The 17,836-nt window shown below is 33.1% G+C and overlaps 2 protein-coding genes across 5 annotated transcripts; both read right to left on the reverse strand.

The window, feature by feature from the left end:
• Positions 1-1,505: 1,505 nt before the first annotated feature.
• Positions 1,506-6,393, reverse strand: LOC18105799 (RINT1-like protein MAG2). Of its 2 annotated transcripts, XM_006374412.3 has the most exons (4): positions 5,919-6,393; positions 5,729-5,821; positions 3,757-3,860; positions 1,506-3,667 (listed from the first exon to the last, which is right to left on the reverse strand). In XM_006374412.3, the coding sequence occupies exons 1-4, from the start codon at positions 6,220-6,222 to the stop codon at positions 1,754-1,756; spliced, it is 2,415 nt and encodes an 804-aa protein (XP_006374474.1). In that variant the 5' UTR covers positions 6,223-6,393; the 3' UTR covers positions 1,506-1,753. The 2 variants fall into 2 exon arrangements, with proteins under 2 accessions (XP_006374474.1, XP_024442427.1); XM_024586659.2 differs by lacking the exons at positions 5,729-5,821; positions 5,919-6,393 and adding an exon at positions 5,334-5,552.
• An 8,604-nt stretch (positions 6,394-14,997) lies between these two features.
• On the reverse strand, positions 14,998-17,611 carry LOC18105800 (F-box/kelch-repeat protein At1g74510). Of its 3 annotated transcripts, none has more exons than XM_024585879.2 (2): positions 17,456-17,611; positions 14,998-16,834 (listed from the first exon to the last, which is right to left on the reverse strand). In XM_024585879.2, exon 2 carries the CDS (start codon positions 16,783-16,785, stop codon positions 15,400-15,402), a length of 1,386 nt encoding a protein of 461 aa, XP_024441647.1. In that variant the 5' UTR covers positions 16,786-16,834; positions 17,456-17,611; the 3' UTR covers positions 14,998-15,399. The 3 variants fall into 3 exon arrangements, with proteins under 3 accessions (XP_024441647.1, XP_024441649.1, XP_024441648.1); XM_024585881.2 differs by having other exon boundaries at positions 14,998-16,789; positions 17,456-17,598; XM_024585880.2 differs by having other exon boundaries at positions 14,998-16,831; positions 17,456-17,598.
• Positions 17,612-17,836: the final 225 nt, after the last annotated feature.

A 17,836-nucleotide genomic window follows, 5' to 3' on the forward strand; every position in this document is an offset into this window, starting at 1 on the left:
GCAGGTAAAGGTAGGAGAGAGCCTGGATAAGATCATGACAAGAAAGCCGCCTTCAATGTCCTCTTGCTCCAAATAAGAGGGGTAAAGCTGAATAGAAAGGATGTTTCCTTTTAGATTGGGAGAGACCTAGGAAGAGATTAAGGCTATAGAGAAAAACTAAAGAACAAATTAGTGGTTATTAAAAGATGAGATTTTAAAGTTTCGCCTTTGTCTTCTTCATGTCCATTTATCTTTTGAATCCATAGTTGCTTCGGCTTAAAAAGGTAGTTCGAACTCTTATCTATACGTCAGACTGAAAGGTAATAGTAAAAGAAACATCAAATAAGTTCAGTTTGTACTAAATAACCCTTTATCAGAATACATAGTCATCGTTATTTTCACGTTGATATTTAGATGATCAAGAAGAAGGTAAGGCCGGTAGAGAAAGTAGAATCTAAGAGTTTTTTTGGCTAAGAATGTTGCTCGCACAATTAGGAGAGACCTCAATCATCCTAACATGTCCTATTAACAAGGTTACTATTTATTTTTAAATGAAAGAAATATTTTATACAATTTTTATTTTCATTTTTAGTTTGGGAATTAAAAGGAAGTCTCAATCTCATTAAAAAAAATTAAAATTCGGCCATTAAAGTCCACTTCAATCGAGTACTAAATAATTTATCATAGTAGAGGGACTAATTGATTCACTACGCTAACTTAGAGGGACTAGTTTATTATTAACTTATCATGCAATTTCACGTGAGAGGCATATGTGTGCCTTCACACGTGTGACTCTCAAATATGGTTGCTTTTAATTTAGGATAAAATTCAATTTGTCCTCCTAAGCTTTTAATTATGGATTGCTTGAATTCCACCAAATAAAATCTTTGGCTCTTAGAGTTCATCACAAAAAAGAGAGAATAATTGAAAACAAGATATCTTTGGCTCTTAGAAAAAAAAAACTTTATAAACAGTAAATTAGGATTTTTAATCATCAATGGAAAAAAAAAACTAAAATTAAGAGGAAAATATCGTAGTCAGGTTTAATTTCTCTCAGTTCAGTATGTTTCTTCTTCATGCCCTCTCCTTGCTATCTTCATAATCAAAATCATGTTTCATGATCCTGGTTTTGAGTTTTGATTGAATCATCTAGGTCAATTTTATTTCTTTTGTTTTAGTAAAAAAAATAAAATAAAAATCAACAAATTACAACTGGATTTTTGACCGGATCTTGCTGAGTCAACCCGCCGAGTCACCCTGAGTTTTGCCTTTTCTTATTTTTTTTAAACCCGACACGGTTCCAGCCCCATGTTGACCGAGTCTCGGATCAACCCGTTGAGCCGGGCCGGGTTTGAAAACTATACTTAGTCGTGCTTTCTTTCTTTTAAATTTCTTCAAACAATTTTGAAATTAAAAAACCACATAATAAATTAAAAGCAACCACACGTGTGACTCTCACATGTGGTTGATTGACTAGACTTTTGTTACCATACATGATGGAAATTGATGTTGAAACAGATTTGAGATTTATGAAGGTTAATTGAAACAAATGCATATATTATTTCGAGTAAAATTAAGATAATACATAAACCTTAGATAAGCAAACTAAAATTTACCCTAAACTAAGAAAATCACATGTAGTTTTAATAAAAAAATGAATATATAATAAAAAATGCCAATTCCATTAATAAACTCGAACCAACCTTCCTGTTTTATTCGGAACGTGCTACACCCCTGGTGGATAAAATTAACATGGGTTTTGATTTTCCATCCTTTATCTCATAAATACTCTTTTGTTTTGTATCTTCTCTGCCTCTGCTACATTCAAATGGATAATGCCGTTCTCCTTCATTCTTTTCCCTCCTCCTGCGATAGTATCTCGGAGCTGCTCCTCGCTCATTGTTAACAACTTCAAGCCATCACTGGTTTTAGGAAAGAAGGCTTCAGGCCTCAAGCACCAAGCTCTAAATACTCCGAACAAAATCTCCATATCACCATTAAACCTTTCAACACCAGCATCATGAAACTTCACCATGCTCGTAAAAAGGCCATTAAAAAGCAAGTGGTCAACCCCCGCTGCCAAACTTCGCCAGGCACCAACAAAATCTATCCGGTTCAAATTTTCTTCCGCTACTGCCATCTTTCCTTGCAAATAATCTAGAGCCCCGACTAAAGTTTTGGAGATTGTCCAACTTTCTTCACCCTTTTCTTGCCACTGCCTCCTGTTTTTTATATATTCTCGACACCTAGCATCAAATCCCCTCAAAACAGCAACTGATATCCTTTCAACCCACTCTTTTCTAAAATTTTCCAACTTTTTTATCTCCTCGTCAAAAACACAACCAACAGGTCCATCAATTCGCCCCTCCAAACCACTATTATCATTAATCCCTATTCCCAGTTGCTCTCTGTGATCAAATCCCAATTCAAGAAAAAAGGTGTCCTCACACCGTTCCTTCAAAACAGATTCAAAGTAGTGAGCAGCATTAACAGAGTTTGCAACTTTGATCAATCCATTGTCATCTGTTAATGCAGTCAGTCCTTCAGCTTCCTGGCACCTGAGTAGCAAACAATCCAAATATCGTTGCGTAATAGACCCACCAGCCATTTTCAGAAACCTTGACCTCAAAAAGGCGTTAGGCAGTGATCGGCATCGATCAACAACCAACAAAAGTCGCCGAACAAAGGCACTTGAAACTGCAGGAGATTTGTAACTTTCAAAACCAGATAAAAGAGCACCTTCAATTTTTGCTGTCCAGTTTCTCTCATCATCAACCTCAGGTTTTAGCTTCTCAAGTGTGTCATTAAGTTCAATTTCTGCCCATATATCAAGCCAGTCAGGTCGATCACAGAAGACTGATAGAGAAGAAATCTTCTGCAGGTTGCCATCGTCCTGAAGGGAAAGCGAAATTCCAGAATGCGTTACCAGAGACTGAATCTGTTTATCAAAAGCAATCATAAGATCAACAAGATGAAGCCAAGAAAATCTAGCCTTTGATTGTACACCACTAACGCTCTCCCCATCCAGTTCAGCAACATACTTGGGGAATATTTCTTTTGCCAAGTATGTTACTAAAGAGGTTACCATTGCTGAAATCCATTCTTCTCTGCAACTGTAACCCGCTAACCTTGCTTCATCAACCAGTGGTTGCAATAATTCATCCATAGTGTCGACATAATCCCTGGTAATCTTATAGACAAGAGCAAAAACGAATTCTGGCTTATCAATCCACTTTGAAAAATGTCTTTGGCATGCAATTGAAATAGGATTCACAAGTTCTTCGATTGCCCAAAGTGGTTGCTGCAGAGCCACTTTCCTGTTGTGACCCTCAAGTTGCCGTGATTTTCTCCGCCACTGCAGCTCCTGCAAGTGACACAAAGCAAGAAAGTTTTCACAGTACTGTTGTTTAAGAAGCCCTTGCATTGTGAAAAGAGGATTGGAGACTTCAGCTGATTTTCCAGCATCAAGGTTTGAGGACGTCAAAGTGGAAAGTGGAGGTGGCCATCCTAGGGATCCAAGAAGTGATCGATGATCTGCAATTGCCTGGGGTCTTAATGTGGCAAGAGCCCTATCTATTCTGTGGTCAACTGCTGATACAAGACTTGTCCACTGAGGGTGTGTCTCTGTAACAGAAATTAAAACATCTTCTGAATGTCCGAGTCTTTCAATAGCAAGCAGGCGCATTTCCTGCAAATGTAAGAAAAAATTAAAAAAATGATGCAATAAAAAGATATTTGCAGCATTATTTACATTATATTTAATTAAAGACTGCTCACTTCTACACTCTGTGTGGAAGAATACTTCCTTAGTTTTTTGTTCATTGCAGAAGATACCGCATCCTCAATATCACCAACCAATGTATCAAGTTTCAATGCCGTCTCTGAAAGGTACAAGAAAGTTGTTGAGAAAACTGACAAATTTTAACCACATGTTTTTTCTTTAATTTTTTTTTTATTTCTCATAAATCTTAATAATTACTAAATAATTTAACAAATTTTTTTTTGTAAATGTTAATAGTACAAATAAATTTAAGCAATAGAAGGGGCATTTTTATAACTATTTCTACAAAAGATAAAAGGAAAGGTGGCAAAAAGAACTCTGAAATTCGTAGTTAAGGGACAGATTTTTTAATTTTTTCACAGTTCAGAGACAACTGTTTTCCTTCATTTGCAAGTGTTCAAAAATAAAATAAAATCCATGTGAATAGGAAAAGGAAGGTGAGATGGCATTTGGCAATCCAAAATGGATTTGACTTGAAAAGGGTTCCAATATATTATATTAGGGTCATTTCTATATTTATTTGAAGGCATTACAATTACTGTGCTTTCAAATTACATATTAATAAATACTTTTATTTATTCTATTGTAATAAGTTATATTATCAATCAATAACTTGACTGATAACCCCGTAATACTGCTAGTTGCTAATATTATAACACAATTATCACTCAAAAATTTTATTGTTACCTTTCAAAAGAAAATAAATATTGTTCATTTTGTAATAAGCGATTACAAACTGTTAAGTAGATTCTCCGAATGCATCATAAAATTATTTAGCTAATAGCTCCGTAATTGTGATAGTTACAAAAAATTTATAATTTCAATAGAAAAGTTCTTTATTACCTTAGAGAAGAAAAATATTATTTTAGTCGCCAAAAAAAACAATTAAGTAAATACGAACTAATAAATAACTACACTTATTGTATAGTGACTTTAATTATTATTTCATAAACTTAAGGCACTATAATTTTATGCCTTCAAGTAACCATAGCAAGTACCAGTATATTTTTGGTTTAGGACATGTCCGGTTCAATATCTTAATACTGGCAATTTCTATGGTTTTGAAGGCATTATAAACATAGTAAGTTACCAACTAATAAATATTTTTGTTTATTGTCTCATATTGATTTATCTTACCACTCGGTAGCTTAATTAATTATATTGTAATTATGCTTTTAATAATATTATTGTACAATTACAACTTAAAAGACACATTGTTACCGTCAAGACATAATATTATTCAATTCATAACAAGTGATTACAAACTGTTAAATAGACTCAATTAATGCATCATAAAAATTTATTTTATCTTTCCATAATTTAGCTAATTTCTTTGTGATTATGACACTTACAAACAATTAAGTATAACTACAATAAAGGGGAGATGAGCAAATGGTAGGAAACACAATACATGTAAAGAAAGATGGCCCTGGTAAATTCATATGATTGTTAACTCGTGCACATGAACTGAAACATCCCACATTCAACACTCAAAAGAGCCTCCACCATGCCATAAGATTAAAAGAGAAACAAGGAAACAAAAAAATATAACAAGGAAGCAAGAAGTACTAACTGATTTTGATGTTGCTATCAACATAAGAAAAGGTGAAGAGGATTGGTCATTTGAGGATAATGGGACCAATTCACCTTTAAATTCACAAAACCATGTAGGAAACTGTGAGTATCCAACAAAATCCATTCCCATGTTAGGTAAACTAGAGAGCGTGCTGTGCAGTGTAGAGTTGCCACAGAAAACAACTCATCCTCCAATTGTGCAAGAAAAATACATAAAGCCTATTCAGGGAATCATCAGGAAACAGCAGAACATAAACCCTCCATTTTGAGAAACATAGACAAAATACTTCAATCGGGTGTGAACCACAAGTATGAACCAATCAAGCAGCAAAATCTTGGAATACTTAACAGCAACATTTACTCATTTATTTCAGTAATAAAAACAAAACTGACCCGCGTAGACCCGAACCGTTTCGACTCGAGCCACCTCCTTGGCCAGCGCTGGTAGTTCCTCGCCCAATATCTCCTCCCTCCTTCCTTGTCCATCTAAACATTTAACAATTCTCAACAAAAAATACCATAGATATAGAAAATTAAAAAGCAAAAAATAGACAACAACAAAGGATTGAAACTGAAAGCGAACCTGATGGTGATAGAGAAGAAGAAAGCGGTGGGGGGCAAGTGAAGGAACGTAGATCGGTCAACTTGGAAGTGGCATCATCGAAAAGGAGATGAATTCCATCGGAGAAGGAAGCGTAAGAGAGGAGAGTGGAATGGAGTCTGGAATTGAGGTCGATTAGGGTTCGGTCTAAATCGAAACACTGAGATTGAAGCTCGTCGATATAGCTTCGTGCTCGGCTGAGATCTTGTTCACTGTTGAGAAAAGAAAGAGTTGAGGAGGAGAGAGACGATACTGGTGGCAGAGTAATTTGGATTGATGCGTCCATTGGATTGGGAAGGGAAGAAGAAGGTGTGAGTAAATTTGATGGTTGAGTGAGGGTAGTTTAGGGACATCCCTCCCGCTCCTCCTCCAGTTACGTTAGTGCTGCTTGCTTTGCTTCTCCGACGAATGATTCTATTCCATTCATCCACCAGAAATTACAGAGTAAATTATTACGGTTTCATTCTATATTTAATTTCGTAGTCTATATTTAATTTAAATTTAATTAATAATTTATTATAATTTCTATATTTAAAATAAAATATTAAATCTGGAATACCCATAAAAACAAATTGAATTAACAATTTTAATTACATTTTTTATTCAAAAAAAATATTTTTTTATTACAAGGATGATTCTTTATTAAATATCGGTGCTTGAATTAATTTATGCAACTGTAAGGAGTCAAATTTCTTCTATGATAGAGAGAAGGAGAATCAGAAAGGAGCATTATTTTAGATTACTAAACTTAAAAAAAAAAAAAATAGAGAATGGGAATGGGAATGGAATGTTGAGAGAAAAAAAACCCAGTTGTTCAGTTTATGGTGAGGGATGCTATGCCTTATTGTTTTTTATTGAGAATTTATTATTAGCACATTAAAATGATTTAAAAATATTAGAAAAATATTAATTTAAAATAATAAAAAAATAAAAATATTTAATTTTTTCAAAAATATTTTTAAAATACAAAAATAAATAAAAATTTAGTCCAAGGCGTAAAAGTTGTAATCACATGAGGAAACAATGTAAACCAACTTTCAAAATCAAGTTATGATAAGAAAACCCAAATTTGATGATTTAATAAAATTTAAAATAATTAAAAAAAAGACATATACTAGATTGTATAATAAATCTCTCATTAAAAAAAACTAAAAGACATGGAAAAAACATTATTCACCAAACCTGTTATATTGTAAATTACAATAGTAATTAATAGTGTGTTTTTTTTATTTTTATTTTCATTTTTTTTTATTTTTTTATTTAATCATTGGATTGCGTGTTTGTTGAGATTTTGATTTGATAATTTATTTTAAATTTTTTATATAATTATCAGGATATAGACAAATTCCCATGCATTGGATGGGTACTTGATTTCATAAAAAGAATTCAATTTTGTTATTTCTATAAAATTTAAAAGAAAAAAACCAAAATTAAAAACAATACAAAAAAGCATCATTTTTTTTTTAACAAAAGGTGCTTTCAAGTCTGGTACTTCATCTTTTCTATTTCTTTAGTCATCAATTTTTTTAATTCCATTTTGACCTTTTATGTTGTGTTGATAATTTTTTTATATGCTTTTATGTACTCATTTTATCATATAATTGTCCTAACATCATGTTGGTAATTGATTTACAAAATATTGTATAAATTCTTTGTTTTTCTAAATATTGAGAGTACATAGACTAAAATTAAAGTATAAAAAAACATTCAAACCTAAAGAAAAGAATGACATAAGCTGTCATTAAAATTGAGTTAAAGAGAAAAAAGGGATAAAAAGAGAGAAAGAAAATGGGTTGTCAAAATCACATTAAACTTATAATGCAACAAGCATCATACTTTTATATGGTAGAGGATATTGCGACGGTTCTAACGATCTCAAACAAGACACCGATTGGAGCTAGGATGACTATTCACACCCTGCCCAAAATCTATGGACTTCTTCATACAATGGCGCGTATGAAACGCTTGCCATGAACTCTTTCACTTTTTTTTCAATTTAGTCTCTTGATTTTTAAAACCTCTTTGATTCAGTCCTAAAACATTTTAATTGCTTTTTTATTTCATATTTTGAGTTATTGAGTTAATTGGAAATTTTGCTTCATAATTTATTTTGTTTTGTTTTTTTTAAGGTTATCGTGATGTCAAACAATTGTCCTGGTATTATATTGTTACTTGATTTTATGATTGTCTATTTTTTATATTTAGTTAAATGAAATATCGTTTCAAAAAAAAAAGTTACTAAATTTATGGAGTTCATGAGTTGGTTTGCGGCTTTGGCAAGGTAACCCTTTTTTTATTGGACTCAATTTTATGATCGTCTATTTTCTTACGATATAGTTAAAAAAATAGTTTTCAGAAAAAACCATGTAATTAAACTTTATGGAGTCCATGAAGTAGTTTATGAGTTTGATGGGTTAACCTGAATTACCCTAATTTATTGGTTTGCAGGTTAACTTTGGTTGACCCAATTCACATGTTTAGTAGGTTAATTTTTTTTAGTTATTTTTTCTATTTTATCATTCAACATCAGATTTATTGGGAATTAGACTTCATAATTATTATTGTTTCATTTTCTATAAGGTTATCGCAATCTAAAATAAACATTTTAATATTATGTTTGTGCTCGATCTTACGATCGTCTATTTTTGTTATCATATAATTAAATAAGCAATTTAAAAAAATCAAGTTATTAATCTCAGTGGACTCCATGACTTAGTTTGCAAGTTTATCGGGTTGACCTAAGTAACCCAGTTCATGGGTTTGACATGTATACTCACCGAACCTGATGTGCCTTTGGTTTGTTTTTTTTTTTTTTGTCCTTTATTTATTTTAATTGATTATTTTTAATTTTATCATTTGATATTGGGTTTATTAGAAAATATGCTTCATTATTTATTTTATATGCTTTCTATAAAGGTTATTACGGTCTCAAACAAATATCTCAATATTAGTTTGATGTTCGATTTTGTGAGCTTTTATTTTTTATCATAAAATTAATTAGAATATTTAAAAAAAGTAAAAAAGTTTTTAAACCCTGTAAAACTCATGACTCGGGTCACGAGGTGGCCTGTCGACATCTCAATATTAAAATATTATTAACTTGAATTGTTTTTTAAAAGCCTAGCCTTATTTTTATTCATCGCATGAATAATGATTGCATCTAATATTTGATGTAAAACTATAACCTTTGAACGTAACATCTATGACAGCCATACTAAGATAATTTTATTTAAATCAATCAATGACATGTGTTTGTCATATAGAAGTATATTTATTTTGAGCATTAACAATATCTCTTATTTTATTTTATTAAAGTCATAAAAGAGAAAATAAAGGTACAATTAAATCTCCAGAAATTTCAAATTCAAATTCACATAATTGATGATTGTAGTCAAGAATATTTCCTTAACTTTCAAGCCTCAAGAAACATAAAATTCATTAATTCCTTCAATTATCATTATTATAAAAAATAAAACTATTCACTCCATTTTTCTCAAACAAATCCTAGTCATGTTGTCTTCAACTTCAACAACAAAAACTTACGTGAAAGCTTGGTATAATTTTAGAAATACCAAAAGGAAGAGTGATATGAATTCCATATCATAACACCTAATGGACCAAGGAGTCAATTAATCTTTAATTTGTTTTACCAAATCATTAATATTGAATTATTGATGTTTTGTCGTAAGAATGTATTTATAGCTTTTTTTTCAATTATATTCAAGGTATGTGTAATACAATATATATCTTGATGTTCTCAAATATTATATTTTGGTGAAGATGGACAATATATCCAAGGTATGTGTAATACAATAGTTTTGTAAAGATTATGGGTTAGATATATATAAACTTTTTAATGCATAGTTTTTGTGATTGATCTAGTGAATTGAGTACCCGTCCATTGTCATCCTATATGTACATATATCAAAGAAAAGAACTATTTATCGTGTTAAACAATCAAAGATATACATTATAAGAAGAAGAGGGTCAGCCAACCTACTGAAATTTGGGAAAAAAAAGATTTATACATGCAATTTAAATTATGAGTATTTGGCTTCATTTACTAAATTTATCTTAAAAAAACTCAGATAAATAGGGCCATTTAAGTACATTAATGTGAAATTCTTTCTTATCTCACTTCCTTTTTAGGTTTTAATATATATATATATATATATTAAAACATTCCTTTTACTAGTAAAATTTTATATCCATTCTGTTTTATTTATTTTCTAAAAATGATTTAATTGATTACCTGATAACTTTTTCAATACCTTTAAATCTTTTTTTATTAGATTTTTTTGATAATGTTCATTGTGTCAATATATTATTCATCTTGTAATTTGAATTGAATATGTTGTTATGTATTTCTTTTTATTCTATTAACTACTTCCTTTTAAAAATGATTTATACACTAGTTAGTTCAAAAAATGTGCTATGTTGTGGATGCTATCTTTTTATCCTTTTATTCTATTAACAGTTAGTTCAAAAAATGATGTCGTCTTGAATATTTTTGTGTCAAACTATTTTTTACCGGTCATCCGGATTGTTTTAGGACTCGCCAAATTAGCTAGGTCATATTAGGTTAACCCCCATGCATTTTAATTTTTTTGCAACACTTAGATGTTTCTTTTTGTGTTAAAAAAAATTAATCAAATCTACAGCATAGCAAAGGTCAACAATCTCATAAGATATGAAAACTTGTTTCTTGTCAATAAAATAAAAATTAGCAACAAGTTCTCAAAACTTTTATAAAAAAATAATTTTTAAAACTGGTTTTTTACACTATCAACCAATGATTTAGGAGTCAGGTCGAGTTTAAGTTTAAAAAATGGAAGTGGATCATGCCTAAGCTAGACTAAGGATGTGCAAGGCCCAATCAACCTTTGATAAAATTTGAATGAGGTTAGTTGTAGGCCATTTAGGGTTTGAGATCTGAAGTTGAGTTTTGGTAGGATCAAGGATTAGGTCAGGACTTAGTCTCAAGCAATTAAGGGTTGTGACAAAGATATGATTTTGTGCACCTAAAAGTTGAGCCAAGATTAGTTATAAGTGGCATCAAAGAAACGTGCTTGGATCAGTCCATAATGTCCACGGTCAAGTCAAGACCAGGTCCAAATTGCTTATAAGCCTATATTGGACCAGGTCTTAAGTCAAGAGGTTCAAGGTGCTTGAAAGTCAGACCAAGACCAAGTTTAGACCAACCCAAGGATCAATCCGAGACTATATCCAAGATGTTAGGGGTCAAGTCAAAACTAGTTTGGGGTGTTAAGGGTAAGGATATATAGGACTAGTTCTAGGCATATAATGAGCAAGGCAAGATCAAGTTCGAAGCACTTAGGGATCGAAACAAGACCTAGTCTAGGGTGCTTGAGAATTGTGTTAGGTCCAAGTCTAGTAATTAGTACTTAAAAGTGCATTTTTATCAAGGTTTTGTATCATCATTTTGCATTTAAAGTATCAATATCTCCTTAACTAGGGCATGTTTTATAATAACATGTCTAATAATATAAGATACCTTTAATTTATGGTAAATGTTCATCTTAAATGCAGGCCTATCACATTAATCAAAGAATTGATTGATGAGTTTAACTACTGAAATTGAGAAGACAAAGAGAGGGCTACACTGAGAAAAGAGATGCTGGTTCAGTCCAAACTGGAATACTATTTGGTTATTGGATCATAACTGGAGTTGTAGAACTTGGATTTAGGCCTGGTTTATATGCATGGAAAGCTAAGACATAGGCCTAAAACTTTCATGAAGAGTCCAAGATTCAAAAGGATCGTTTTCAAGTTCAAATTGTAGCAACAACAGAGAAGTCAGAATATATCCCGTAGCCCAGACACTATTCAGTGTTTAGCCCATATCTCGAGTTCTAGAAGTTCAAATGCATCGATTCTTATTTTGTTGGAAAGCTGAGACAATGTCCCAGAACTTTCATGAAGACTATCTGCTTAAATTCTGATGTTAGAAATGATGTTTTCTGCAGACAAGAAGATAAGGATTGTTACCAAGTCAAGAGGTGGCCACCCACTCAACAATTAGTCATCAAATCAATAGTTCTGAATTTTGACCTATAAAAAGAGGCATTTGCCATGTATTTAGGTATTTTGGTTTTCAGATCAAGATCATGCTCTTTATTTCTTTCTTTATATTTTTGTAATGTTTAAGTTTTATTTCATGTTATATTTTCTTTAATCTCTTGTTTATGCTTTTCATTTCCTTTACTATACTTATGTTGTTTATTTATGTTTCTCTTTTTCATTAAGTTTAGTTAAGTTTATTATGTCAAGGTGAAAAGGTTCCACTAATGATCTAAGAATAAGTATAGTGTAAACTCAACATGGACTTTAATGCTTGATACTAACATGTTTTGTATTTGTTATCTTATTCACTCTTAATACTTTGCTTGTTAAATGATTAATCTAGATTTATGTTGTATAACCCTTGGTACAACAAATACTTGATCCTTTTATAACCAACTGTATGGTATAACCGACACCTGTGTTATGAAAGGAACTTGATTTGTTGTTAACATAAATTAGCATCATGAATACCTGACAACATTTACAAATATTAACATTATTCGAATAAGATAACTAATGTAATCATGTTAACAATTTATAATCCGATTGGAACCTCCTTTATGTATGGTTTCTAGTTGAGTAATAAAAAGAGTTTATACTATACTTATTTGAAATACTATTAGTGGATCCTCTAACCTTGACAATTGTTTAATCCTTGTTGAATCCTTACATCAATATCCTATAAAATTCTCATAAATTCTTTGTTTAATTAAATATATATATTATTTGTAATTTATATAGTTCACTTTCCTGTAGTTCGACCCCAGTTTTGTCGAGTTATTTATTACTTCGACACTTTTATACTTAGAAGAAGATATCAACTATTTAATCGTGTCATCTAACACAATATGGGTTTAGACAAAGTCAAGGCAATGAAATTCAAGGCATTAAAGGGCAATCTAGGTTCAGATTTAGAGCATCTTGTGTTGAAAGGAGGTCGGATCCATGGCATTTAAGGCTAGGCAATGGTCAAATTTAAGGCTGCCAATGAGATGAGATTAGGTCTATGCACTCAAGGTTAGGTGTAGGGTGCTTAGAGACTAGGTTTAAGGTGTGGTGGGTCGAGAGCAATGTGCTAGAAGATCAATTTGGTACCTGAGTAAGGAAATGACCAATCCTTAATATTCAAATAATATAAGTATTAGTTTTGATAAATGAGTATTTAATTAAAACTAAGTGTATTTTCTAACCAAAAAAATAACAACAAAAAACATCAAATCAAACAAGTTTCCAATTTTTAAAATCAATAAACGAAAAAAAAAAGAAACATAAAAGGAAAATTAAAGCAAACGGCCTCTAAACTGCGAACCAAGTGATTGTCAATCAAAGGACTGATCCCAACATTGTAAAAATAAAATAAAATAAAATGGACTGAATGCAGAGATGGGAATTTTATAACATGATTTATGATAGTCTCGATTATGGGAGAATGGAGAGGAGGAACAATTAGAAAGGAAAAGGAAACAAGTAAAGTGAAATAAAATCAGGTAAAATCCTTTTTGGCGTTTTGTAGCTCTAAAACCCATCCCTACCATGCACGCACATTTACATAATAAGCCAAGTAACTGCTGTCACAACAAAAGATCCCTTCTTTCTACCTCGGATTTTCTTTTTTCTTTTTCGAGTTTCTTAAGTTTGACCGCGTCATTTTGCATAAAAGTCAACATGAAGGTTTCAAATTTATAGTTCTGGTTCCCTGGCTTTGACCACCCACTCCTGCTTGCTTCAAACTTCAATCCATTTGTTCTAGATTTGTAATCTTCTGGTCTCATATAAACTACTGATATGATACATGAATTCCTGCTATCTGGTCAATTGAGTCAGCAGGGTTATTCAAGAATCAATACCTTGGTAATTATGAAGCTTAAATCAGCTGGTAATTTGTTCTTATGTTAATCATCTAGGGAATTTCAAACTCAAAACTCTTCAGAGAGCTCATCGGCTTCTACAGAACTGTCCAATCCAACGGCTTAATCAAGCGGGTAATAAGATGGGGTTTGACGGCCTCTGCAGTATATATATGACAATAGAAATATGTGATTACTTACCATTTATAAATGCAGAAATACCATAACCCATAAACATCAATACATCAGACAAATAATGATAATATGCACATCAAAGATTATTTTGCTAATAATTAATTTTGACTAAAATCACACATGGACCTGCCCACATTGTATAGATCAATAATTTTAATTTCCCAACACCTTAACGCACATTGTCACATCAGTTGGAATACAAATTCCTCCTACGTTCTATCAAAATGTTCTTCACAACAGAGTTTTATTAATTCCAACAAAACAGACTGGACATGCTTGTAAAAGAAAAGGAAAGAAAAAAACGTGTATGCAAGTAAGAAACTATTTGATTTTGCTCTATTTTGACGTGGCTAATTTTCAGCCAAGGAGACTGAGGTAGTTCTCAGGGCAGGGAATTCTACTCACGTTAACAGGGGCATGGCTCCTTGGGATAGCACAACGTGAGCCACCCCAGGCATGACCAGAGATGAAACTCTGCACCTCGGCTGAGGAGGAGAACAAGTCAGGTAGACAGATGCTCAACACAAATATTGCTGAATATTAAAGCTGTCTAGTTTATGATTTAGAGAACAACCACACTTTATAAGATTCAGCAAAAATAGAAGGTAAGGAAACTGACATTTCAGTGCATGCCATCAACTTAATCAGATAGGCTGGAGTATAACCAGTTCAGTCAATTATAAACGCACTGAACTGGGGCAATAAAACAGTGAATATATACAGAGGCTGATGCGATATGGATGCATGCATATGTGTATATATTAAAGTTCATTTGGAGCTTTGTACTTGAGAAATAAACACACCAGAACACAAGCTCTTGGCCGGAAGAGGAAAGGTATTATTCAACATCACCCCTGTCCAGGACAAGAGAATTATCATTATCTTGTCCAATGATGAAAGGGAGGAATTGAGTATATTATTAACAACATGACACATTACAACAAACTAAAACTGTAATTTTATTCATCTGTGCAAGCTGTTGATATTCTCACCTTTGCAAAGCTCTTATGGTAACCAAACATACAAATGACAATCAGACTATGAAGGAAGAAATCGACACAAAGCCATGAAACAAATTAAAAATAAAAGGCAAAGTTATCAGCACCTCCTAAAACTGTATCTATGGATCTAAATTAAAACCCAAATTCATCCCAAAAGGGAAGGCAGCGATTACCAGATGTCCAGATTCACATCTCCTCAACAAAGCCATGATCCAACAGCGCAGATTGATACGCTACACGTAGTTGGTGACCGATGTGCACATCAGCATCCCATCTCATCACAGCAAAATTTGCACTTCCATATATTACTCAATGTTGGTGATATAGGTGTGCACGTCAGCATCCCATCACAGCACAATTGTACACAAAGCTGCCCGAAGGCTTGCTAGCAAGCAGGTCCCACTTTGGAGGACCATCACCTGGAGCCCATGAGTGCAGCTCAATCATCCCTCCACCTAGAGCCCTAGGTCCACCTATAACAATAAGTCGATCTCCACATGCCCTAAATGCCAGGCCCCAACCATTCATCGAAACTGCTTGTTCAGGTAACCTCCCAAGTGTAATCCACACATTGTTTTTTTTGTCATATTTCCTCACCTCCTTTTGTGCATAATCAGCTGCATAGAGCTCATTATTCACAACTGCAACTAAAGGAGGTGCCCCAGCTGCAGCAGGTGTTTCTGTGACCACAGCCCCTCCATTTTGAGCAGGCAGCATATCAGGTATCTCATGCCACGTTCTTGTTTTCAAATCATATGCCTCCCCACATGTCAGCATCTTTGAATTGCCAGCTCCAATTCCACCAATAACATAAAACTTGCCATCCATAAATAGTCCAGAACACATTTTCCTAGCTTTATTCATGTTTGGAATAGCAACCCACATGCCAGTTTCTGAATTGTATAGCTCCGCTGAGTTCAAAACATTGCCACGTGGATCACAACCACCAGCAAGTATCGCAATTTCCCCCAGACTGGAAGATCCAAACAAGCACCTGGGTGTGTTCATCTTCATGCCAGATGTCCATGTGTTTGTTAAAATGCTATATCTATAAATAACATGGGACTCTATTCCCTTTCCAAAAACTAGAAGATCTGTACCAACAGCCAGCGATTCCTTGTCCGAACACATGAAACATTCATTTGATTTAATTCTTGGCAAATGCAACCATCGACGACGAATAGGATCATAGGCCTCCCATTCAAGGAGATTGCAAGAGAAATATACCCATCGCTCGACAATTCCTGCTTCCCGCCTCAGCTTATACAGCTGACCACTCTGAACTAGAGAATGGAAGCTTTTATTGAGTAAAGCAATGGCACCATAATCAGACCTTGAGCAGTGGAGGAGACAGCTTATTGATAAGTCTCGACCAAGTTGGTTAATGAGTGAACTCGAATCTGATTGATTATCTACTTGATGGTGGTTTTCTAGTTGATTAGTTTGTGCAATTGAAAGAGCATGCAGACAATCAGCTTGATACTGATTATCTGGTTGATCAGTATGCACAATGGAATGAACATGCAGAGCCTCCATCTTTTCCTGTCTCTCATGGCCCTCCAGCACCTTTGCTGCCTTTCTTGAGGCAACATCTTCCCCATCTTCTAATGGCCGCTTGTTTGAGAGCTCAACAGCGCAGCAAGCATTATAAATCCACGTGTTCTCTTCCTCACATGATGCTGGTAATTCTCTTGGGACAGGATAAGATGAAGCTTCCAACATGGTGCTGGGGTTGAAAGAATTAAAGAAACAAAAGCTTACCAGCAGACTCCTTTGTAATAATAAATTGCAAAAACAGTCAAACAAGAAAGGAAAATCAATTAGTCATGAAATCTATTGAAAAATAACGCATGCAACCAAGAAATATACAGCTAAACCAATAAATAAATAAATAAATAAATTGGAAACAAAAACCCAGATCTTTGCAGCATTCTGAAATGAATGCAAAACCTAACAGACACAGAATGATGCATGTTATAGTAACAACTTTTTTTTTTTAATCTAGAAACACTAAATTCAGGCATGACAAAACAATCTAGTAAAAGATTACATTTCACCAATAAAAAAAAAGCTACAAGTTACAGAAATAAATAAGACAGTGAAAGCAGCTATGCATGAGAAATGACAGGAAACCAATGTGATCTCTGAGCTCAAAAAACCACAGTAATTCAAGAATTAAGCACACATATCCGACTACAATCCAATTCCTTAATAAATTTTCCTTCGAAAAAAAACAAATAAAGATCTGCTGAGAAGACTAATCCATGCCAATCTATAACAAAATACTATCCATATAAGAAATGATTTAGAAAAAAAAAAAACAACATTAGCAAATTGTGCTACCTTAAATGTTTGCAGCAATCATTAAAAAGAGAGAAAGAAAGACACTCACACAAATTCGGCAACAAAGTTTTGAGCTTTCGCTGCAATTCAATGGTATGTGAGAATCAAAATCCAATTGCTATTTTCTTCCGTTAGATTCACCCCCTCCCCCCTCCCCCCCTCTCTCTCTCTTGTTTTTCGGGTTATATTAGCAGACAGCCGAGAGAGTAACAAAATGTGTTGAATGGTAACGTTGATTTAATGTTGGAGGCTTTTATATATTTACATCACAAAAATATATATAATAACATATTACTTTTCCGACGCGGCCTATATACTGTGACACAGATCCTTGTGGTATATATATTGGCGCCGCGCGATGCCACATTTTCCTTTATAAAGTTATTTAATTAATAATGATAATTACAATTAAAATACGTAATGGTAAGAA

This window comes from Populus trichocarpa, chromosome 15 (assembly GCF_000002775.5).
Source record: "Populus trichocarpa isolate Nisqually-1 chromosome 15, P.trichocarpa_v4.1, whole genome shotgun sequence".
Taxonomy (NCBI): domain Eukaryota; kingdom Viridiplantae; phylum Streptophyta; class Magnoliopsida; order Malpighiales; family Salicaceae; genus Populus; species Populus trichocarpa.

What these genes read in the sequence shown, in the direction of transcription:
- LOC18105799 (XM_006374412.3), bottom strand. Translation starts at nt 6,222, where the DNA reads ATGGACGCATCAATCCAAATTACTCTGCCACCAGTATCGTCTCTCTCC. An exon ending in AACGGTTCGGGTCTACGCGG is followed by an intron (nt 3,861 to 5,728) that starts GTCAGTTTTGTT and finishes TGTACCTTTCAG; the next exon opens with AGACGGCATTGAAACTTGAT. An exon ending in CTTCCACACAGAGTGTAGAA is followed by an intron (nt 3,668 to 3,756) that starts GTGAGCAGTCTT and finishes TTACATTTGCAG; the next exon opens with GAAATGCGCCTGCTTGCTAT.
- LOC18105800 (XM_024585879.2), bottom strand. Translation starts at nt 16,785, where the DNA reads ATGTTGGAAGCTTCATCTTATCCTGTCCCAAGAGAATTACCAGCATCA.